This window comes from Arvicola amphibius, chromosome 11 (assembly GCF_903992535.2).
Source record: "Arvicola amphibius chromosome 11, mArvAmp1.2, whole genome shotgun sequence".
NCBI lineage: Eukaryota > Metazoa > Chordata > Mammalia > Rodentia > Cricetidae > Arvicola > Arvicola amphibius.
In genome coordinates this window covers 94,711,084-94,735,246 of record NC_052057.2, presented here as the reverse complement: position 1 = coordinate 94,735,246, position 24,163 = coordinate 94,711,084, and the positions used below count along the sequence as shown (strand labels likewise).

General features: G+C 45.3%; 2 protein-coding genes across 2 annotated transcripts in view; one reads left to right on the top strand and one right to left on the bottom strand.

Moving 5' to 3' along the window:
* Positions 1 to 1,412, bottom strand: part of Ubap1 (ubiquitin associated protein 1) — a 54,523-nt gene extending 53,111 nt beyond the window's left edge. Inside the window, exon 1 of the mRNA XM_038348321.1 lies at positions 351 to 1,412. The gene's annotated coding sequence lies outside the window, so the exon portion shown is untranslated. The remainder of the gene's footprint in view (positions 1 to 350) is intronic.
* Positions 862 to 24,163, top strand: Dcaf12 (DDB1 and CUL4 associated factor 12). The gene is made up of 9 exons (XM_038348323.2): positions 862 to 1,278; positions 2,307 to 2,561; positions 14,068 to 14,274; positions 15,593 to 15,653; positions 17,472 to 17,665; positions 18,532 to 18,597; positions 20,914 to 21,076; positions 23,252 to 23,430; positions 23,961 to 24,163. The coding sequence occupies exons 1-9, from the start codon at positions 1,201 to 1,203 to the stop codon at positions 24,117 to 24,119; spliced, it is 1,362 nt and encodes a 453-aa protein (XP_038204251.1). The 5' UTR covers positions 862 to 1,200; the 3' UTR covers positions 24,120 to 24,163.

Here is a 24,163-nt window from a genome sequence, read left to right as displayed (position 1 = left end):
CCCAGCCTGAGCCTTGGCAGTCTTTACTTTCTTTTTCTTCGGTTTTCCCAGACGGGTTTCTCTGTAGCTTTGGAGCCTGTCCTAGAACTAGCTCTTGTAGACCAGGCTGGCCTCGAACTCGGAGATCTGCCTGCCTCTGCCTCCTTAGTGCTCATTCTCAGCAGGCCAATTAAGAGAGAGAGAGAGAGAGAGAGAGAGAGAGAGAGAGAGAGAGAGAGAGAGAGAGAGAGAGAGAGAGAGAGAGAGAGAGAGGAGAGATTTTACTTAATATGGCCACATTTGAAAGAACAAGGACCTCTAGTGACATTCTCTACTCCAGAGTTCTGACAAGTGGTTTAGTTTAGGCTTACATAGACGCCAAGAGGTACGTGTAACTAAGCAGTCCTTTGTCGAGGTGTGGGCGCATCCATCATCTCTTCATTTCCAGTTTCTCTGGTAAGGTAGTCTGACAAGTTTTCGGAACTGTGAAACATCTTTTCCTGGAGTCAAGTTCCTCGGTTGGCCCTAGTCTTTTCCTTCTCCCAGCATGGACTCCCAGGGAAACTGCAATTTCAGTCCAGTGTTTTAACAGTCTGATTGCTAACCGGCATCCATCGGGGTCTCTAGAATACCTTTAATCCAGCCAGGATGGTTATAGAGGCCAAAGATTGGAAGGGCTTCCCACCGGCAGCGAGACAGCTCATACTTACTTCCGCATGCCAGAGGATGAGCTGGCTGAGGAAATGCTAGATTCCTTTGGCCACAGCTTGGCCACAGCTAAAACGCCACGGGCAAAAGGCAAGCGGAAGTTCTCCGTGGACACCAATTTTCTTTGCAGTCCTTAAGTCCCACCCCTCTGGTCAAGGCGGCGTCTCCGTGGCGACATGCTGCGATGTGCGGCTGCGCAGGAGTGACGGGGCTCGGGCAAGAAGGAGGGGGTGTTTTGGTTCTCGCCGCTCGCCGTCCTTTCCAGACCTGGCTGTCGGAAAGCTGCCTGATCCTGCTTTGCCTTCCCCTTCCCTTCCCTTTCCTTACCCTGATTTTCCCCTCCTTCCTTTTACGTGCCTTTCTTTGATCGCCTGCCTCCCCGGGGCCGGGCCATTTTCCGGGCCGGGCGCACGAAAGCGCGCGGCCCCGGGGCCCGGTATATGACCCGCCGCCCTGCCGCCCCTTGCTTCCTCCGCCCCATGTGGCTGCGGGGCCACGGCGGCGCTGCCCACTATGGCCCGGAAAGCAGTTAGCAGGAAGCGGAAAGCGCCTGCCTCGCCTGGAGCCGGGAGCGACGCTCAGGGCCAGCAGGTGAGGGCTTCCAGGCCTGCAAGATGGCCAGAACCCCAACAGAGGCTTAGGGAGTTCCAGCTGGGGACAGGAACCAGGGGCCAGGGCGGGACAAGAGCCGGGGTCCGAGACTGTAGAGTCGTGGCCGGTCGTCCTGCAGTTTACTGGCGTGCAGGCGGGCCGGAAGGGTGAAGAGCCAAAAGGAAACTCCAAAATGACGCCTTCCGCTGGAAGTCTGTAGCTAGGGATAGAGCTGGAGGAGAAGCCAGTACCTCCTCGGTCCTGCAGGAAACTGAGTTCTAGGGGAATCTGGGAAGGAGAGGGAAGTCAGCCTTTCAGTGGCTCCGTGAATGTGGGCCGATTGTCTCTTATCAAGGAAACAATGTCTGAATGTGGGCCGATTGTCTCTTAACAAGGAAACAATGTTCCAAGCTGGATGCTGGTCCTTTTGGCTATTTAGACACCTAAAAGAGACACTAGGTGTCGCCTCTATACTGCCCCCTTTAGATAGCAGGGCCCCTCGGACTTGGGATTCCGACGCTGGTTACTCTTCCTTTTCACCCCGTTGGTATTTGATTTTTCGAATTCTAAAACTGCCCTCAGCGCCGGTCGCGCGGTGTCCGATGAGCGGCCATTGACTTACAGCCCTGGAAGATCCGGGATCCCACTCTGGCTCTTTGAATACTCTTTATGCTCTTCGGGGAGCACAGGCGGAGAGGGAGAAGGGGGCTGGGTAGAAATGCAGCCCAGGTGGATTCGGTAATCTGGGCCTCCTTTCCTTCACTTTCAGGGACACCTGAGTGTATATAGGATTTCAGAGTCCTCCACTTAAAGGCCTGATAAACTTTCAAGTAGGCTTCACTGTGAGAACTTTATTTCAGTGCAAGATGAGTTAAGATGTATTTTCTGGGTTGTGAATCTTCTGTGATGTTTTTAATTGTGTGAATCCTGAAGGACGAATTTCTTGGTGGTGGTTCTCCAGTACAGTGGGATTTCTTACCTTCGAGGAAAGGGACCAAAGCTCTGATTTCTGGTGTTGATTTCCACAGTTTGGCTGGGATCACTCACTGTACAAACGGAAAAGACTCCCCCCAGTGAAGAGATCCTTAGTGTACTACCTGAAGAACCGGGAGGTCAGGCTGCAGAATGAAACCAACTATTCTCGGCTGTTACATGGTTACGCGGCACAACAGCTTCCCGGTCTCCTGAAGGAGAGAGAATTTCACCTTGGGACCCTTAATAAAGTGTTTGCTTCTCAGTGGTTGAATCATAGGCAAGTGGTGTGTGGCACAAAATGCAACACGGTAAGTGTCAGGAGCACTCTGTTCTTTTGGGTCTGAGACGCATGGCTTCACCTATTCGAGGACCTTCCCGTGCATCTGCCCCATTTGCATTTACGTCTTTTATACGAGCAGATTTGGAATTTATTAAGAGATTTTCAGTAGAAGTGTTATGGCAGAGAGGTGCTCAAGGAAAGAACAAACCCAAGTGTGGGTCTGGGCTCTTCAGGGAGAGATGGCCCCATCTGTTTCTTTTAGAAAGCATTGTCTCGCTCTCCATTCCTTTCCGCTAATGGCCTCATCCCCTTTTTCTCCTCCTCTCACTTCTGCATCTTTGGATGGTGTCACATGAACATGTGTCTTTAGGCCCCTGGATCTGTGTGTGCTGCTTCTTCTAGTGTTTTAGCCTCATCTTTTAAAGACCTCAAAGAAAGGATAGAAATTGATACCCGGAGCACCATTCAGGATACATGCATGGTAGTGACAACTTAATGGCCGTATACCAGCCTTTGACACATGGAGAAGGGTTTAGAACTTGGCTGAAAACAGAAATAAGGCAAATATGCTTTTTCATAGAATCCAAACGTAGCACTTGGAGGACTAGGCAGTAGACTAGTTTAAGTTCCAGGCAGGTCTGTATACTGTGATCCTGTCTTGGAAGAAACAGAAAGGAAAGATATGAATCGCTTCCTGTAAGACAGACAAGACATGCTGGGTGGCTGCGGCAGTGGTGCAGACTTTTAGGTAGAGGCGGGTGGATCTCTGAGTTCAAGACCAGCTTGGTCTACAGAGTTCCAGGACAGCCAGGGCTGCACAGAGAAACTCTTTCTCCAAAAAACAAACAAAAGAAAAAAGGCAAGAAATGGGTGTGCCTGGTGGTATGTTTTAGGGTATGAGCATTTGTGAAGAAGAGAGGAAAATTAAATATATGAGGGTAGGGAGCAGTTTGAAAGAGCTAACAGTTATAAATGATTGGAGGGGAAGTGTTACCTGTAAGCCATATAACCGAGTGGTTACAGGAAGAATAAAGTCCACATTGGATGTGGCTCGTGCTTGAACAGTATGTACTAAAACAGAGACGCTGCAGAGATGAGCATGGCCCTGCACAAGGTTGGCACGCGAATCTGGCGTGTTTGTGGTGATTTGAATAAAGAGTACAAATGGCAAGACCGTACAGAAATGGTCGGTGCCAGAAGAGACAGCTGGTGGTGGATAAAGTCTTCGTCTCTCCTAGTGTGGCTGGACGAGTGATGTTATAATGGTGAGCAAACTGACTCTGAACCAAAACATCTGGGGTTACTTAAAAGAGAGGTTACTCTCTGATTTTGAGGTCAGCCTTGGTCTACAGAATGAGTTCCAGAACAGGCTCCAAAGCTACTCAGAGAAACCCTGTCTCAAAAAACAAATAAAAAAGAAAGAAAAGAAAAGAAAAGAAAAGAGACCTGAGTTTGATCCCTGGAACCCACCACAGGAAGGGTGGAAGACAAGACCTGTTTCCATAAAGTTGGTTTTTCTGACTGCCACATGCCTACCATGTCACACTTTCTGAGATACACACCACACCCAACCACACAAACACTAATAAGAATAATTAAAAAAAAATCTTGGGTACTCAGTGGGCAAAAGCTGCCAAGCCTGCCAACCTGAGTTTGACCCTCAAAACCCATGTGATGGGGCTGGGAAGATGGCACAGGGCTTAGGAACACTTGACGGCTCTTCCAGAGGACCTGGGTTCAATTCCCAGCACCGGCATGGCAGCTCACACCTGTCTGCAACTCTGGTTTCAGGGGACCTGACACCCATGGCAAAAACACCAGCGCACATAAAATTAAGGACTCGTGATGGAAAAAGAACAAAGTACCAAAGACTGAACTGCTGTGCTTGCTGTGGCTTGTGTACCCACCGCCAAACATGAAAAAAAAAAACAACCCTACCAAATACCTTAAGTATTAGAAGTGTCTTTTTAAAGACCATAGGCAAAATTTCACCAGTTTTGAGGAAGGAAATAATACTATGGTGGTTGGGGCCAAATTTTCACTTCTTCTGTTCAAGGTTGTTTGTCTTACACATAACACTTTCAAAACTCTGTGCTGGTAGGAAGCCTGCACAAACTTCCTTTTTCTGATTTCATTTGTACCCTGGTGGCTTAGGAAACTGGCATTGCTGACACTTGGAGTAGAAAAAGTGTCTCCTGCTTCTTTAACCTATTGATGATATTTTGAAGGTGAGCGTATCAGCTAATAATTGAGTTTATTTAAGACTAGAAAGATGGAAGCCAGGCGATGGTGGCACACACCTTTAATCCCAGCACTTGGAAGGCAGAGACAGGTGGATCTTTGTGAGTTTGGGGCCATCCTGGTCTACAGAGCTTCCAGGACAGGTTTCAAAGTTACAGAGAAACCCTGTCTTAAAAAACAAAAAAAAAACGAAAGAAAGAAAGAAAAAGAAAAGAAAAGAAAGACTTAGCATAGGTTTGATTCCCAGCTCACAGTCATCCATAACTCAGATCCAGGAAATCTGATGCTCCTTCTGCTTTCTGGGGGCACCAAGCATATGTGTGCTGTGTAGACATACATGCAGATCAAACATCCATACATAACAAAGTTTTTTTTTTTTAATTTACTCTTAATACCTTCTGTTTTTCTCTGTGGTAGCACAGGCTTTTAATCCCAGCACTCAGGAGGCAGAGGCAGGCAGATAGATTTGTGAGTTCAAAGCCAGCCTGGTCTATAGTTAGAGAACAGCCAGAATTACACAAAGAAATCCTGTCTTGAAAAACTAAAAACAAAAAGCCCATTTTCATTTTCATTTTTTTAAAATTTCACGTGTTGATGAGTGCTTCACTGGCCACACTGAGCATGTAGAGGTCACAATTTACAGACGTTGGTTCCTGCCTTCCACCACGTGGGCTCTGGGGGTTGGAACTCAGGTCCCCAGCCTGTTGAGCTCCGTACCCTCCTAACTTCTTCTCTCTGCTCGTTCTCTTCCTGGGACTTGGTGGAGACCAGGCTAGCTTTGACCTCACAGAGATCTGCTTGCTTCTGCCTCCTCAGTCCCAGGGTCACAGTAGTGTTTGGTCACTCCTGACCCCTAACTTAGACTTAATAACTGTTTCTGTCTTCCTATATCTTCATGATTTAAAATGCTTGGAAGTAGAGGAGGCTGTCTTCTTTTGTTGTTGTGTTTTGAGACAGGGTCTCATATAGCCCAGGTTGGCATCTGTTTTACTATATAGAAGAGAATGACCTTGAAAATACCAGTCCCTGTGTTGTGATTGCTGAGATTATAGACAGGTACTCTTAACTCTGCTGTGGGTATGTATGAGCGCTGGTACTTGAGGCGGCCAGAAGTGGGTATAGACACTTGATAGCTGTCACGGGAATCAAACCTGGGTCCTGTGGAAGAGCAGCCAGCGCTCCAGAACCAGCTGGTTTTCCTTGTTTGTTTGTTTTGGAGGGTGGGGGACAGGGTTTCTTTGAAGCCCTGGGTATCCTGAAATTTTGTAGACCAGGCTGGACTCCAGCTCAGAGATCTGCTGCCTCTGGCTCCTGAATACTAGGATTAAAGGCATGTGCCACCATGTCAAGCTCTGTTTTTTGTTATTTTTTTTAATGGTGTTATTTTTCTGTTTGCTCAGCTTCTAGAACCAAAGTAGGGAACCAAGGAGGAAGTGTGTTGTTGTTTAGCAAATACTTCTTACTTTTGCCTTTGTTATTTAGTTCTGTTGCCTGCCTTGAACTCCTGAGCCTCTTGCCTCTACCTCCCAGCTGCTCTTGGGTTTGTTTCTGTAAAGCAGTATTGCATTACCTGGTCTGCTGGTCCTCTGGAAACTAGCTGGCTGAGGCCCTAGCACTTGAGGCTGAGATATGTGCATCTCCTGAGTGCATTATCTGGTGTGCCAGTTCAAAGTTGAAAACTATCTGGGAGGCTGAGGCAGGTGAATCTCTTGAGTTCCAGGTCAGCCCAGGCTGCGGAGTGTGACCCTGTTTCAAAGATAAAACTCTGATCTGTGAGGGAGATTTCAGTTCCGGTATGACAGGCTTCAGCAATCTAAAGAGAGTTGGAATGGGCTCGATAGTGGAAGCCTGGCCATTTTACTTTATAGGGGTTTGAGAGACATGGGGATGATATGGTTAGGGGCCTGCTCCAGGGAGAGACCCTGGATTTTCCTGTGAGTGAATGGACTAAGTCCAAATGATGGACAGAGCAGGTAGAGAGAGATGGAAGGCATTGTCTCAGGTAGAATCCCATAGTTGGCATTTGGGAGAAGGTCAGTCTGTATTGGGAGTTAGTAGTTTATAAGAGCTTTTTCCAGGACAGTCTCCAAAGCTACAAAGAAACCCTGTCTTGAAAAATCTAAAAAAAAAAAAAGAAGAAGAAGAAGAGGAGGAGGAGGAGGAGGAGGAGGAGCTATATAGTAACCTTTGGAGTAACACCTGTAGCCAGAACTGCTGCAGAGCGAACAGGGAGCCTGGAGGGAAACAAGAAAGAGCACAGAGTCAGGAAGTTTTCCCTGGCCAGATATTATTCAGTTCTCCTGGTACATACTTTTTTTCCCTGATGTGAAGGTGTGTGTGTTTTGTTGTTTTTGAGGCTGGATTTCATTGTGTAGCCATGGGTAGGTTTTGGAACTTGCTGAGCAGATCATATTGGTCTTGAACTCAGAGATCTGCCAGCCTCTGCCTCTTGAGTGCTGAAATTGAAGGCGTGTGCAACAGGACGGATTTATTAGCCAGATGTGGTGGTGCCAGCCTGTAATCCCCTCTACTCAAGTGACTAAATGAGGGAAGAAGATCAAAAGTTCTTGGGCAGTGGAGTTAAAGAGATGGCTCAGTGGTTAAGAGCACTTGCCTGCTTTTATAAAGAGTTCAGGGCTAGGTCAGTTGGTGGTGTCTTCCTGTCGTGCAGGAAACACGACTTGATTCCCAGCACTTCTTAAAACTATATCAGGTGTTGTATATTTATGATCCCAGTGTTAGGGAGAAAGAGACAGGACTGGAATTCAAGGCAGTTCTTGGCTACATAGCAAATCTGAGACCAATCTAAATGACATAAGACCCTATCACTAAAAAGTAAATAAATAAAAATAGGGGCTGGAGAGATGGCTTAGCGGTTAAGAGCACTCACTGGCTGCTCTTCCAAAGGACCCGAGTTCAATTCCCAGCACCCACATGGCAGCTCACACCTGTCTGTAACTCCATACTCTGATACCCTCACACAAAGGTGCGCGCAAATAAAACACCAATGCACATTAAAAAAAAAAAAAAAAAGCTGGGTGGTGGTGGCGCACACCTTTAATCCCAGCACTTGGGAGGCAGAGGTAGGTGGATATCTGTGAGTATGAGGCTAACCTGGTCTACAAGAACTAGTTCCAGTACAGCTAGTGCTGTTAAACAAAGAAACTCTGTCTCAAAAAACCAAAAAAAGGGGGTGGGGAAGCCTGGTGGTGGTGGCTCACATGTTTAATCCTAGCAGTTTGGGGGCAGAAGCAGGTGGATCTCTGAGTTTGAGGCCAGCCTGGTCTACAGAGTGGGTTTCAGTGCAGCCAATGCTACACAGAGAAATCCTGTCTTGAAAACTACATCAATAAAAAATAAAGGTTCAGTGTTGGGGCTGGAGAGATGGCTCAGCAGTTAAGCGCACTCACTGGCTGTTCTTCCAGAGGACCCAGGTTCAATTCCCAGAACCTACATAGCAGCTCACAACTGTCTAACTCAATTTCCAGGGGCTCTGACACCCTCACACAGGTGTACATAAAATTAAATAAATTATTTTTTAAAAAATTTAAAAAGTTGAGTGTTAGCTTGAGTTACAGAATGAGTTTAGGTCAGCCCAGGTCAGTTCGGGAGACCCTGTCTCAAGGTAAAATGTAGGGACAACCGAGATCACTATGGACAAAGTATGTACAGTGCAAGCAGAAACAAGCAAGACGTTTGCTTCAACAAGGTGGATGAGCTAACTTCCTAATGCCTTCTGGCCTCCATATGTGCAGCCGTGACGTGTGTGCTCTTGCACTCACACCTTATAAAACGAGCTGGCATATCTGTAATCCAACTATTCAGGACGTGAGGCAGGAGGTTCTGCAAGAGAAAGCCTGAGTGATACAGATTCCACATTGCAAAACATCTCAAAAATAATTAATTGTATTGGACTTAGACACCAGGTATGTCTCTTTATTCTCCATTCCCACCCCACTGGCTAACAGCTGTACTATCAGGTGAACCTGTCCTCCCTCCCTCTTTAATCCCAGAATTAGTGGTTTCCCTGTTTTTAGGACTAATTTTGTTTCTGTTTTGGAAACAGGTCTTGGGGTCTCAATAAGTGGTCTTGGCTATCTTTGAACTTGACGTACTAAACAGGGTAGCTTAGAACTTATAGAAGTGTGCCAAGCCGGGCGGTGGTGGCGCACGCCTTTAATCCCAGCACTCGGGAGGCAGAGGCAGGTGGATCTCTGTCAGTTCGAGGCCAGCCTGGTCTACAAGAGCTAGTTCCAGGACAGGCTCTAAAAAAGCTGCTGAGAAACCCTGTCTCGAAAAACCAAAAAAAAAAAAAAAAAAAAAAAAAAAAAAAAAAAGAAGTGTGCCTCCTTCTGCCTCCCTAGAATTGGGTTTAAAGGTGTGTGCCACCACTTCCAGCAGACAATTGAATTTGATTGTTTTGTTTTTGTTTTTTTGTGTGTGTGTTTTTTGAGACCCGGCTTCTCTGAGTAGCCTCACCTGCCCTAGAACTCACAGAGATCCACCTGCCTCTGCTTCCCGAGTGCTGGAATTAGGAGACAATTTGATTTTATTGGGAAGATATTTAGGTGTCAGGTTGCCGGGTGGTTATTGCCCTTGGCGTATGTGTGACTGTTCCTAGTTGGAAATAACTGTGACAATATTTTATACTCCTAAGGTTCTGTGCAGAATTAATCCGTGTGTAAAGCTTTAGGAGGAGCAGGAGCGAAGAATGAGCTTTTGTGTGTGATGGTAGTAGACTTGTTTTTTACTGCCTTTTGCCTTTTGGAAGGCATTGCTCGGATGAGGTTTGGACCTGTTTAATGTAGTGCTTTTCTCTTTTCAGGCTATCCTCTCTCTGTAAGGAAACCAATGATATTCCTGTATTCCCCAGCTGTGCAGGTCATGTAGCTCAGTAACACTCTGCTTAGCATGACGAGGTCCTAGTTTCATCCCCAGCACTGCAGTCAAACAAGGTAGGGTCTGAGCATGGGGAACAGGAGGAAGGAACAAGATGTCATGTAGGGCAGCTTTCATCCTTTGAGATAGTAATGATTTCTTTGTCATCCAGGACCGTGCCACTTGGAAGGAGCTGGCAGACTTGGGCTCTGCTCTATGGGGGCCAGAAATCGCTTTCTTTCTCCACATCTCCCGTAACGCTAATGATTAGATTCATGTAAACTCATAGATGCACTACCATGCATTTTTTAAAGCACTTGTCCTTCCAGTTGATAAATAACATCTGCATAATTTGATGTGATCTGAGTCCTTTCTTCAGGGGTTTATGTGTGGTTTCAGCTGCTGGATAGTGAGTAGGGAAGGAGCATGTTGCTGCCTTTGGTGCTCATAGCCTTTATCCAAACTGGATCTTCAAGAGGCGTTCTAGTCAGTACCAGGACCACAGGTGTGTGCCACCGTGCCCGCTAGACGTTTTCCTGTTCAAATCCCAATGTGGTTGGTGAGAGGGTGGGTGGGGTATAGTTCAATGGCCAAGCTTGTGCTTGCTATGCCTGACACAGCACCACAAAAGGAAAGAGTGCGTGGGAGGTTAGACAAATCAGAGTTTGTCCTGACCTGAAGCACAGGACTACTTTTTCCTGTTGTAAAAGAGAAACTCTGTATGGACTGTCAGAATTCTTTATATTAGATCACACTTCTCAGACTTTCACTGCAGTACCCCTAGGCTGCTCAGTATCTGGGCCAGTGTGAAATTTCCTTAGAGTTCTAAGATAATATTTAAAGTATTGTAAGCCAAGCCAGGCGGTATTGGTGCACACCTTTAATCCCAGCACTTGGGAGGCAGAGACAGGTGGATCTCTGTGAGTTTGAGGCCAGCCTGATCTACAAGAGCTAGTTCCAGGACAGCTAGGGCTGTTAGACAGAAAAACCCTGTCTCGAAAAAACAACAACAACAAAAAAGCCTTGTTTCTGGGACTATAGTTCAGGAGAGTACATGAGGCCCAGGGTTCAATCTTCAGCAACACACACACACACACCCTAAGTACTGTATTGAGGTGTGGAAGTCTTCTGTCGTCTACCGATTAAATGAGTGTTCCCAGATAAGATACTGGTTTGTTATAGAAATCAAAGCACTGAATACATATACATGCTACCATGTCCAACTTTTGATCTTGCATTTAAAAACCTTGGGGATTGGAATTGGCTCAGAGGTTTAAAAACACTGGCTGCTCTTCCCAGCAACCACACGGTGGCCCACAACTGTTTGTATTAAGATCTGATGCCTTCCTCTGGTGTGCAAGCTTACATGCAGGCAGAACACTATATACATGATAAATAAATCTTTAGAAAAAAGTTGAACACAGCATAAATGTTGAAGTTCAGGGAATTTATTCATTACATGCTAGTTTATCTATGCAGTGAAGTACTCTGTGGCCATGAAAAACTGCAGAAAGCTGAGGCTAGTGGCATACACCTCTATTTCTAGTACTTGGAGGTGGAATCAGTTCAGGGTCACCCGCTGCTACATGGCAGGTTTGAGGCCAAGAGGCTCCATGAGACCAACAGTGGCGTGACCAGCCTAGTTTACATACTGGGTTCTGGACAGCCAGGGCTATGTAGTCAGACTCTTTTTTTTTTTTTTTCCAGTTTTTCAAGACAGGGTTTTTATGTATAGCCCTGACCCTGGGAATGAACTCAGCACTGGGCAGTGGGCTAAAGAACTCAGAGATCTCCCTTCCTCTGCCTTTTGAGGGCTAGGATGAAAAGATTAAAGGCATGCACCACCACTGCTTGTCAAGACTCTGTCTTAAAAACAAACAAAAAACCAAAACAAAACAAAAAAAAAATCAAAGCTAGCCTAAGCTATAGAGTAAGTTCAAGGCCAGCTCTGGACAGTGTTGTCTGAGGACACTCCACCCTCAAAAAAAAATGTGTAGAAGCACCTGAAGCCCTGGTTCAAATCCTGAACAGACATACACCAAGGAAGTTTGGTGAGCCAACATGGGTCTAGCAGGTAAAGACATCCAGTTTGACCTGAGTTTACTATCTGGAACTTACTGGTAGAAGGAAAGAGCTAACTCCTGCAGGTTGTCATGTGGCCTCCATAGGTGTACCATGTTACTTGTGTGTATGCATACACATGTGTACACACACACATGAACAAGTAAGTATGCACCGTATGACTGGGATTACCTGGGTTAGGTTGGTTGAGGTGGAAAGGCCCACCTTGACTGTGAGCAGCCCCTCTCCATGGGTTAGGACAGAATAACGAGGCAAGTGCTAACATCATCACTGCCTCTGGTCCATGGCTGCAGTGTGACCAGCTACCACCACCTCTTGATGCCATGACTTTGCCATCAGGATAAGGCAAGATATTGAAGCAGGGAGCTAGAGAACCCTACCTTTGGCTGCTCTTGTCAGGTGGATTCATGCAGCCTGTTTTCCTTCTTGGCACACCAACTGTTGTTTTTTGATCTTGACTTTCTCCTTTGTTCCTTACTGTTTTAGTTTGATACAATGACTGGATCCTTCTGTCTTTCTATCTGACTGTAATAATCTTTTTCTTTAACATCAGTATCGAGATCTCTATTTATTTACAGAGATCAGAGGAAGACATTTGAGAGAATTGATTTTCTCCTTTCACCACATTGGCATTGGGAATCAAACTCAGGATGTCTGACTTGGCATTGGGCGTCTTCACCCACTGAGCCATCAAGCTTGGCCCAGTGCAGTTTATCTTAGTGTCTGGAACCCGGCATTCGCTCTCCTTTCTATGCTGGAGTCCATTCTACAAATGGGATACTGTGTTTCTAGTCACTTTGTATGCTTCTCTTCCCTTTTGAAAACCATTGTCCTGTGGGTGCATTCATGTGTTTTTACCCCCACCTACCTTCATTGCTTCCTAATCTTACATCTTTCTCAGTAACCTTTACTTGTTCTTTCCCCTGTCCAAGAAGGGAAGATGCAGGAGCCAGGGTCTTAGCTTCTCGCTGAGCTGCCAATTTCTGGCTCTGGGCCCAGTAGGTTAGTGTGAAACAGCAGCACTGAGCGTGGAACAGGGTTCCACATTGGAGCCTCTGCCCTTGTCAGTGTGAGCAGTAATTAGATACTACTGTTTTAAGGTTTCTTTTACCTAATTGTGTGTGTGTGTAAATATGTGCATGTTAATGAAGATGCCTATGTAACCGGAAGAATTAGATTCCCTCTAGAGCTGCAGTTACAGGTGTTAGTGAGCCTTACCTGGATGGTGGGAACCATGCTTGGGTCCTTTGCCAGAACAGTACCTGTTGTTGACCACTGAGCCCTCTCTAGCTCCTTGCTCTTTCTGAGATAGGCTCTCATGTACCCCAGGCTGACCTAAAAAGTCTGTTCCTCCTGCTTCTGTTTTTCAGAGCTGAGAGTCTGGGTCTACCACTATACAGTTTGTGCCAAATATTTGTATTACCAGTAAGAAAGATTAAGGGAGCAGCTAGAAGGCTGAGTGGGTAAAGAGGTTTGCCTCTCAGGGTGAAGACAGATGTTTTCAGTCCTTGGATCCCCCCCCCCCCGTCCCCTCCTCCCCCCTCCCCCCGGGGTTGTTTGTTTTATCTTTTTTGTCCTAAACAGGCCCAACCCTGCTTAGCTTGTGAGATCAGAGGAGATAGGGTGCATACAGGGTGGTTTGACTGTAGACAAAATCTTTCTAATATGTGGATGTAAAATGTTAAACTTTGGGGCTGGCGAGATGGTTGCTCTTCCAGAGATCCTGAGTTCAATTCCCAGCACCCACATGGTGGCTCACAACCATCTGTAATGAGATCTGGCGCCCTCTTCTGGCCCGCAGGGATACACGCAGGCAGAACATTGTATCTATAATAAATAAATGAATGAATTTTTAAAAAATGTTAAACTTTACTCTTACGTCATTTTAAGTTATTTCATATTTCGTTTGACTAATGGCCTTAGCCATGCCATTGTTCTGCTGGGCTTGGCAGTGCATACCTTTTAATATCCTTTTAATATAAGTGGATCCCTGTAAGCCTCAAGGCCAGATTGGTCTACATAGTGATTTCCAAGTCAGTCAGGGCTACACAGTGAGACCTTGTCTCCAAAATAAATAAATGCTGGCCATGGTGGCTTAGGTACTTGGGAGACAGAAGAAGACAGATCTCTTAGTTGGAGGCCAGCCTGTTGTACATAGTGAGTTCCAGGCTTACTAAGGCTACATAGTAAGACCTTGACTCAAAACAGAAAACAACGATGAAAATCCCTAGGGTCTGCTGTATAGTAGACTCTAATTGAACAAATGGGTGTTTGTACCAATGTTGAACACATGAAGTAAAAACTATGTTTTGTGTACCTCTTTTCTCTTGCAGCTCTTTGTAGTAGATGTCCAGACAGGCCAGATCACCAAGATTCCCATTTTGAAAGACCGGGAACCTGGAGGTGTGTCTCAGCAGGGCTGTGGTATCCATGCAATAGAGCTGAATCCTTCTAGAACACTCCTAGCCACTGGAGGAGACAACCCAAACAGTCTGGCCATCTATCGGCTGCCTACATTAGATCCTGTGTGTGTGGGTGATGTAAGTTTTTCCATTGGTCATTGTTAGAACTAACTTTGTCTTAAAACATGATTCTCTCCTAACCTAGAAAGGAATGGTTTTCTCTAGAATTCTCCTGACATGGGATAAGGGGTGGAAGAGAGAGCAGAATGGAGATTAGGACCCCAGAGGTAAGAACCAGGATGTGTGTTTGGTAGAAGGGACAAGTGGTACCTCTCTGTGGCTAATAGTGGGGTGTTTTTCAGTTCACAGGGTCCACATATCTCCCAGTGCCCTGTCAGAAAATAGCTTCCCAGTTCATCTGTAGTCAGGCATTGTCTTTGGCTCCAGGAGCATAGCAGTGAATAAAATCAATAAAGCCCTTATCTTCAGTATAGTGCTGAGTGTGACCTGGGAGCTAACATGTATATCATACAGGTCAATAGCACGTCAGTGTGACGTATGCCACAGAGTAGCAGGGAGTAAGGGGAAGATGCTGTTTCAGAGGGAGGCAGAGAAAGCTTCTTGCGAAGGAGACTTCCAGGAAACATGGCTGGCACCAGGGGAGTGTTCCCGGCAGAAGATGGGACTCTGAGGTTGAAATCTGGAAGCTCTGTCCTCTCGACATTCTGTTTTTGTTGTTTCTTTTGTATTTTTGTTTGTTTTTGAGTTTTGTTTTTTTGAGACAGGGTCTCTATGTAGTCGTGGCTATCCTGAAACTCCTTGTGTAGACCAGGCTGGCCTCAAAATCACAGAGATATTCCTGCCTCTGCTTCCCCGGTGCTGGGATTCAAGGTGTGCGCCCCTTTTTGGAATTCTTTTTGTCTGCAGGAGTGCCAGTTTTGTTCTACCTTTGGTTCTCCCCAGATAGTATGAGATCTTACTCTACAGGTTAAGATCACCAGAGACCATGCTTTTGTTTGGTCGTAGTTTTACATTATCTCTGTGGGGGGGGGTGTGCACATGTGGAGATCAGAGGACACCGAGAGACAATTTAGTACTCCCCTTCGTGGAGGTCAGAGGACACCGAGAGATAATTCAGTACTCCCCTTCATGGGGGTTTTTGGGATCAAACTCGGGTCATCAGACTTGGCAGTGAACACCTTGCTGGGCTATTTTGCTGGCTCTGTTTTGTTTTGTGGCAGGGTCTCCATTTGTTGTTCATGCTGTCCTAGAACTTGGGATCCTCTGCCTCTGCTTCCTGCAGCATATGCCCTTTCATACTTAAAGGTTTTACAAGATATTTTCATTCAGACCTGTATGCTTTTCAGAAGAATTCATTGTGGTTCTTATTTTACTAATCTTTTGTTGTTGTTGTTTTTGTTTTTTCCTCTCTGTGCATGTCACTTACCCCTCTAAGGATGGACACAAGGATTGGATCTTTTCCATTGCATGGATCAACGATACTATGGCAGTGTCTGGTAAAGTTGCCCTCCTTTAGGAAGCTTTGGTGTGGCAAAGAGGAAGTTTAAGTTATAGTAGTGTGATAGAAAATAACCTTGTTGGGTGGTGGCGCACACCTTTAATCCCAGCACTTGGGAGGCTGAGGCAGGTGGATCTCTGTGAGTTTGCAGCCAGACTGGTCTATGAAGGAATTTCCAGGACAGCCAAAAGCTGTTAAACAGAGAAACCCTGTCTTGAAAAAACAATGATAGATAGATAGATAGATAGATAGATAGATAGATAGATAGATAGATAGATAGATTTTTAAAAAGGAAGAGATGGGAGAGTGGGAGAACAGAAATATAAGTAAATAGATATCTTTCTGTATGGGCTTCAATGTTATGAATTGTTTCTAATGGGAACGTAAATGTTAGGTGTTGTGTAGATGACCTCATTTTATTTTGGCGAACAATGCAGGGTAGGTTCAAAGAAAAGTTTTCTTTGAATGTGTGAGGCCCTGGGAATTAACTCAGCACTGGGCAAGGAGCTAAAGAAAAGAAAACTTCTTGTTCATTCTTGTTTCCTAAGGAAAAAAATGAATGGGCTTTATTTGTCTTATGGTATTTAAAATTGAATTCAGGAGCCACGTATGGTGGGGTACACCTTTAATCCCAGCACTCCTGGGGCAGGAGCAGGCAGATCTCTGTGGTTTTGAAGCTATGCTATTCTGTCAGGAGGCCCGGGAGAGCTAGGAGGTCAAAGTAAGACCCTGCCTTTAATAAATAAATTAATAAATAAATAGGGATAGATGAACAGTCCTTGTGCACAGGCAACCATTCTGCTTCTGAGTTACAGTCCCAGCATATAAAAAACAACCATCTTGGGACTAGAGAGATGACTCAGGGATTAATAGCACTGACTGTTCTTCCAGAGGACCCGGGTTCAATTCCCAGCACCCACATAGCAGCTCATACCTGTCTGTAACTTCAGTTCCAGGGCTTCTGATATCCTCGCACAAATATACATGCAGTCAAAACACCAATGATCATACATTTTTTTTAAAAATCCATCATTTTCCTTTTTTTTTCTCTAAAAAAAAAAACCACCTGAGATGGTCTTATATAGCCCGTGTTTATCTCATGTTCACTGTGTAGCGAAAGATGGCATTGAACACACCTGATCCAACTGCCTCTCCCTCTGAAGAGCTTAGATCATGCGTATAGCCTATCATATCAGGTTTTCTGTGATGCTGGGGATTGAACCTAGGACTTTCATGCATGCTAGACAAGTGCTCTGTCGGGTTATAGCTCCGGCACTAAGAATTCCTTCTTGCCGGGCGGTGGTGTTGCATGCCTTTAATTCCACACTCAGGGAGGCAGAGGCAGGCAAATTTCTTGTAAAGAAATGTTTGTAGAGAAAGACGTCTAGATGAAGAAATCTGAACTGAGTGTGATGGCTCATGCTTGTGATCCCAGCACTCAGGAATGGAGGTTGAGACTCATGCTGCAAGTTTGAGGCTAGCCTTAGTTACAGAGTGAGATCTGTCTTAATGCGTGCCAGCCAGGTGGTGACGGTGGCACACACAGGTGGCAGGCAGATCTCTGTGACTTCGATGCCAGCCTACAGAGTGAGTACCAGATCAGCCAAGATGACACAGAGAAACCTTGTCTTGAAAAACAAAAAGTAACAAAAAACCAAAAAACAAAACATACTGTATGTAGTATTTGGGGTAGGCCATGTAGCCAATGTTTAGTGCCAGGTAGTATGTTGAAAAGTAAAGGCCTGTGTGGTCTTCTGTGGGGTTCTCTCATGGAGGGTTAAGTATATTTGACATTTGTGAATCTCCTATGCTGCAGGCTCACGGGATGGTTCTATGGGACTCTGGGAGGTGACAGATGATGTATTGACCAAAAGCGATGCGAGACATAACGTGTCACCAGTCCCTGTGTATGCTCACATCACTCACAAGGCCTTAAAAGATATCCCCAAGGAGGATACAAACCCGGACAACTGCAAGGTGCGGGCCTTAGCCTTCAACAACAAGAACAAGGTATGAACAACCAAGGGACCTAGAAGCCTATCTCTCCTGACTTTATCTTGGGGATCCTTTCTCCTCCATGGTAGTGCTTCTGAGTGACTTTACTTCAGACTCCCAGGGCACCGTGGCCTTTTAGAGTCTAGGAGGCTGGGGAGGAGTGACGGCTGTCAGGCTCAGGCTCTGTTTCTGTTGGCTTTGTCTGGGTAGACCACGTTTGTGGTCCACTCTAACCTGACACTGCCTCGTTTGCATGTCCCTTTTCAAGGGCTCTATTTTGGATTTGATTTTCATACTTACTCTAAAAGCCATCCCTTGTTTTTAAGCTCCTCGTCTTTAATTAATTCTTTATCTCGCACTTGCTACTGAGTTTCACCTAAAGCACTGTGCCACATCTTCTGATGGTGAGGTTGTAAGCTGAATCTAAGTCTAGAACCAGAGCCCAGAAAGGAGACTGGCTTCTGCAAAACCCGGGAAAGGCCCCAGTTCATTTTTTTTTAATTTTATTTATGTGTAAGGGTGTTTTGCCTGCACATGTGTGTGGGTATGTGTGGTTTACTAGAAGTAGATTCTCTCTGTACCTACAGCTCCCACGTTGGGATTGAGAAAACAGCCTTTCACTTGGGAGCACACTCTAGCAGTCGTAAGGATGTCAGGGGACTCAGTGACCCACAGAGGTGTGCTCATGTAATTGTTAGAGACTACGCTTGCTTTGTGGAATTGAATATACTACCTGGCTGCCATTTGTGGAGTGAGGCTAGCGCACCGTGGGATAGGAGTGGAGAACAGGAGAACCCCAGTCCTCAGGCTCCCCCCTGCATATCCTGCTGCTTCAGTTTGTTGCAGATCATATTATAACTTCTTCTTCATTGCTTTTGTAGGAGTTGGGAGCAGTATCACTGGATGGCTACTTTCATCTCTGGAAGGCTGAAAATACATTGTCTAAGGTGTGACCATGACTCAGTAGTTTGGTGGGTTTTTTTGGAGGGGGGGTGCTTTCGAGACATTGTTTCTCTGTGTAATAGTCCTGGTTGTCTTGTAACTCACTTTGTAACCCAAAGTGGCCTTGAACTCACAGAGATTCACCTGCCTCTGCCTCCCCAGTGCTGGGATTAAAGGCACGCAATACCACCGCCTGGCATGACTTAGTAGGTTTATATGATAATTTATCATATGTTTAGAATACTATAATTGTTTCAGAATCATAGTGGATTTGTCCAAAACACCTTTTCTCCCAAGGTCTGGGAATAGAACTGCATAGTACATGAAGTTGTGAGTCTGGTATGCATTTCTTGGTGAAAAATCTATATATCTTTTAAATTTATTTTTGAGACATCTCTTTATGTAGTCCAGTCTTGTCTTAAACTTGTGATCTTCCCAAAGACTGGAAATACTGACAGCCACCATGCTTAAGCAAGAAAAGGCCTTTGTTGTTATGTTTTAAGACAGACTTTCTCTGGCTGTCCTGGAACTTGTTCTGTAGACCAGGCTGGCCTAAACTCAAAGAGATCTGCCTGCCTTTGCTTCCCAAGTACTGGGATTAAAGGCATATGACACTACCACTCAACATCCATTTTTTTTTCTTTCTTCAAAGATTAGCTATGCGCCTTTAATCCCAGCACTCGGGAGGCAGAGGCAGGCGGATCTCTAGAGCTAGTTCCAGGACAGGCTCCAAAGCCACAGAGAAACCCTGTCTCGAAAAACCAAAAAAAAAAAAAAAAAAAAAAAAAGATTAGCTATGGACTGGAGAGATGACTCAGAGGTTAAGAGTACTGGCTGCTCTTCCAGAGGTCCTGAGTTCAATTCCCAGCACCCACATGGTAACTCACCACCATCTGTAATGAGATCTGGTGCCCTCTTCTGGCCTGTAGACATATATGCAGATAGAACACTATGTACACAATAAAAAAAAAAAAACAGTCTCCAACTTGAGATCCTTTCTCAATCTTCCAGTGCCAGAATGACAGGAAAGTCTTTTAAAGAGACTGAGATTGCAACAACACAATTAAGGAGAAAACAGGTTTATTAATACGTGCTAACAACTTTTTTATACAATAAAGTATATGTGTGGATCATTAGTCCACGCCTTGCCTGTGCTGCTTGTGATATCTGTAACCAAACTTTTTCTAAAGAGAAAGCAAAGCTCTGGGAATTGGCAGCTCCCTATGTCACAGCAACTTTGCATTCGCTGGCCCTGCATAGTGTCTTCCATACATCAGGCTAATCCATGGGGTCAAATAGGAAGGCTGACTCAGGTTATCTGGGATGGAGTCAGTCCTATGGGTATGCTTCCTCTGGTGTACAGTTCCCATTTCTTTGGGAAATTGGCTGAGGGTCGTCTGTTGACAGAGGTTTCTATCCCACCAGGTCCCGCAGTCGTTAAGTTCCAAAGAAGTACGCAGAGGCCTACATTAATCATAAACTGGTTGGTCCAGTAACTCAGGCTTCTTATGAACTCTCTTATAAGTTATATTAGCTCATTATTCTTGTCTCTGTTAGCCACGTGGTTTGGTACCTTTTTGGGCGAGGCAGTCACATCTTACTTGCTCTGTGTCTGCCTGACGACTGTGGACTGAAACTTTCCTCTTCCCATAATTCTCATTACCACGCTTCTACTTCCTGCCTGGCTACTGGCCAATCAGCATTTTATTAAAAATAATACAAGTGGGCTGGAGAGATGGCTCAGTGGTTAAGAGCATTGCCTGCTCTTCCAAAGGTCCCAAGTTCAATTCCCAGCAACCACATGGTGGCTCACAACCATCTGTAATGAGGTCTGGTGCCCTCTTCTGGCCTGCAGGCATACACGCAGACAGAATATTGTATACATAATAAATAAATAGAATATTGTATACATAATAAATAAATAAATAAATAAATAAATAAATAAATAAATATTTTTAAGAAGAGAATATAGGAGGAAAGTTTAAAAGGAAAGGATAAAAGATAATTGTCCCACAGCACTTGAAATGAGTCCCTTTATCTAAAGAGCAACAAGGAGAATGGTGGCTCATCTTGCAGAGAGATCAGGGTGAGGCTTGGGTTTAGTGCACTGGGCTCATTCCTGGAAATAAACTATAGTTCTTGGCTTTTCCTGGCATTCTCATTATTTAATTCCAGCTTTACCTTTTCCCTAACCCAGAAGTTACTTCATTTACTTTGTCTTGTTCCTGGCTTAGGTAGATAATTTTTGTGTACAGGAAGTCCACAGAGGCTGGGCACAAGAATGTCCATTTTATGCTAGTTATGGCTGTATTTCTTTTCAGCTCCTTTCCACCAAATTGCCATATTGCCGAGAGAATGTGTGTCTGGCCTATGGTAGCGAATGGTCAGTGTATGCAGTGGGCTCTCAGGCGCATGTCTCCTTCTTGGATCCACGACAGCCATCGTACAACGTCAAGTCTGTCTGCTCCAGGGAGCGAGGCAGTGGTAAGTCCCTGTGTGTTCCTTCAGGTTTACAGCTACATGGCAAATGGCTTTTCACCTTTTGTTTCTTATTTGACTTCCAAACAAGAATAGTGATCTGTGTGTACCATGTAGAAATATTTGGTGACAGAAGAGAAGAACTTAATTATGTGCATGTGGCAACAGAATGTCCAGGCTGTAGAAGGCTTTGGGACAAACCACCGTGAGGAGATAAGCAGTTGGCACTAGTCCCCTGGGAATCTTTTGCTGGGGCCCTGCCTGAGCTAAAATTCTTATGCACTGAATGACTCTGGTGGGAGGAGTTAGAGGAGTATGAGGTCATATAAAACTATACCGGTTCCGTTCCACGCTTTACTCCTACACACTATGGGAACTAGACTGAAAATTTTAAAAAATACACAGACAGAGACAGACAGACAGACAGGGCCACGGGAACATCCTTGAGACAAGAATGCCCATTTGGGGGGTCTTGGTAAATCAAACCACATTAGCCTTGAATGATTCCACAAGCTCTAATCTTCTGTGGAAACAAAAGCAGAGCCTCTTTTCCAAAGCAACATATCTTTAGACCCATATTTTGAAGTCAAGATATCTTTCTTAGCAGTTCCCAGAATCAAATGTCTTTCTCCAGTCAGAAAACCAAAAGAAAACCCATTATACATAATCCAAATTCTCTGTGCACATTCCATCCTTTTGTGGCTTATAATCTGACTGTCTATACTCTTCTCTTTAAAGACTTACTCAGACACACATAACACACACACACATCTTTGATCCACCCTCACCATTCCCGAGGGTGACCTTGCTGGGGCCTCCACTTGTAAAACTACACTGGTTCTGTTCCGTGCTCTTACTCCCTATGCGCTACAGGAACTAGACTGAAAATTTAAAAACATAGAGACAGACAGACAGACAGACAGACAGACAGACAGACGGGGCCACGGGGACATCCTTGAGACAAGAATGCCCACTTTGTTGTGATCAGGGGCAGCTTATATAGGGCTCTGGCCACGCCCCAGCTCTCTGGATCTTTCAGCTGCATACTCATCAGAACCCACTCCCCTGCCATCAGGGTCTCATGCTCAGAGCAGCTGCAGGCTTCTCAGAGCAGAGGAAAACAAGTTGTTTACAGAAACCCTGTCTCAAAAAACAAAACAAACTAATAAAAGGAACAGTGAGGGTTACAGTTTATTCTCTTTTTCAAATAGTGTTATTTCTGTGTAGATAGTACAAAAGCAGTGTTTGTGTTTGTTTCTCTATTTATTGCTGGGGAAGGTAGGTGCCAGGATGCTGATTGGAAGCCACAGAGCAGTCAAAGAGAGTTGGTTCTCTCCTTCCATGGGAGCCACAGGAATCAACTTAGGTGGCCAGCCTTGACTAGCAAAAGTCCTAACTGCTGAGCCATCTCACCTGCCCTAGATTTATTTGTAAGTAGTTGAGATGTGGAAATTTAGACTAGAAAACAGTGGATATAATGAAAGTTTGAGAAGAAACAAGGTTTAGCTGGATTGGTGTACAGTTCTTAGTATTGGCAGCAGCAGCGTCCTTGCTTTGTTTAGAGACAAGGTCTCCCTAGGTATCCTTGACGAGCCTGGAGTTTGCTGGGTCGACCATGCTGCCTTGAGTTCACAGAGATCTGCTTCCGTTCTCCTCAGTACTGGAATTAAAGGCATGCACCACCATGCCCAGCTTTTTAAGGGTTTTGGTTACTGTTAATGGAGGTAGCTTGCATAAGGAAATACTAGTCCACAAAGGTCTCTAGCCTCACACAGACGCCAGGAGACACTGACATGCATATACTTACCTAATCCACAGGTGCGGCAGATGTAGTTTCCCTTTGATCCAAAAAGCTGGCATCACGCCATGGATAACAGACTTCCAGATACTTCCTGTAGGGCCATGCTGGTAATACGATGGTAACAGTGGCCGCAGTGTGAGGACCATGTATGGAGAAGAGCTGTAGTTATGTGAGATGACTCCGGTCCTGCTTATGGGTGTGGCACACACAATTTCATATATACACTCTTTGGCAGAAAGCAACATGGATATTCTCAGTCATTTGCCATATTAGCAGAGAGTCCTATCAGTCACCATGAGTTCTGTTTAGCCATTGGCATAGTACCATGTGATATTTGGGTTGTTCTGTCCCTGAATTTGCTCTGTGCTTTTCTCTCTCAGGGATTCGATCAGTGAGTTTCTATGAACATATTATCACTGTGGGCACAGGGCAGGGCTCCCTGCTCTTCTATGATATCCGAGCACAGAGATTTCTGGAAGAGAGGCTCTCACCTTGTTATGGATCCAAGCCCAGACTCGCAGGGGAGAATCTGAAACTAACTACTGGCAAGGGCTGGCTGGTGAGTGAACACAAACCTGAGGTAGTGGTTGCTTGACGGGGAGGGGAAATTGTCTTTCCTCTGCTTAGCCTTCCTCCTTTTTTTGCTATTGGCATTCCTTAGAGCAGAGAAAAGCACCTTCCCCTGACTCTCCTTTGTGTCTATATATTGGCTCTTGGTTGGGGGGAGAGCCCAGTAGGTCAGTGGTGGTAAATGCTTTTAATCTCAGCACTCCATAAACTGAAGGAAGATTGCAAAACATAAGTGAAAGACAGTAAAATATGCTGGTTGCCTTAAGATTTTCTTCAAGTAACAGCAGCAGGAAGTTATGATAAGGACTTCCTGTTGTTGCTGCCGGTGAGTTGTCACTAACAAGTTGGATTCTGGAAAGCTTTCAGCGCAGTTGGAAAAGTGAGGCCAGTTTCCATGAGGACCAGTGTGTAACGTCAGGTGGCAGGTATAGAACACTTTGCTCAGGCAGAGAGTAGAAGGCCTTCCTGTTCTTTCTGGCTCTTCCCGGTGGTGCTAACAGTTTCCTTCTCTTCCCATAGAATCATGATGAAACCTGGAGGAATTACTTTTCGGACATTGATTTCTTCCCCAATGCTGTTTACACCCACTGCTACGACTCGTCCGGAACGAAGCTCTTTGTGGCAGGCGGTCCCCTCCCTTCTGGGCTCCATGGAAACTATGCTGGACTGTGGAGTTAATGACAGCTAACTTTCTTCCAAATGCAGATTTACACTAACTTCCA

Coding starts and splice junctions, on each gene's coding strand:
- Dcaf12 (XM_038348323.2), top strand. CDS start 1,201: ATGGCCCGGAAAGCAGTTAGCAGGAAGCGGAAAGCGCCTGCCTCGCCT. Junction 2,562..14,067: donor GTGGCACAAAATGCAACACG/GTAAGTGTCAGG, acceptor TTTCTCTTGCAG/CTCTTTGTAGTAGATGTCCA. Junction 15,654..17,471: donor CGATACTATGGCAGTGTCTG/GTAAAGTTGCCC, acceptor CCTATGCTGCAG/GCTCACGGGATGGTTCTATG.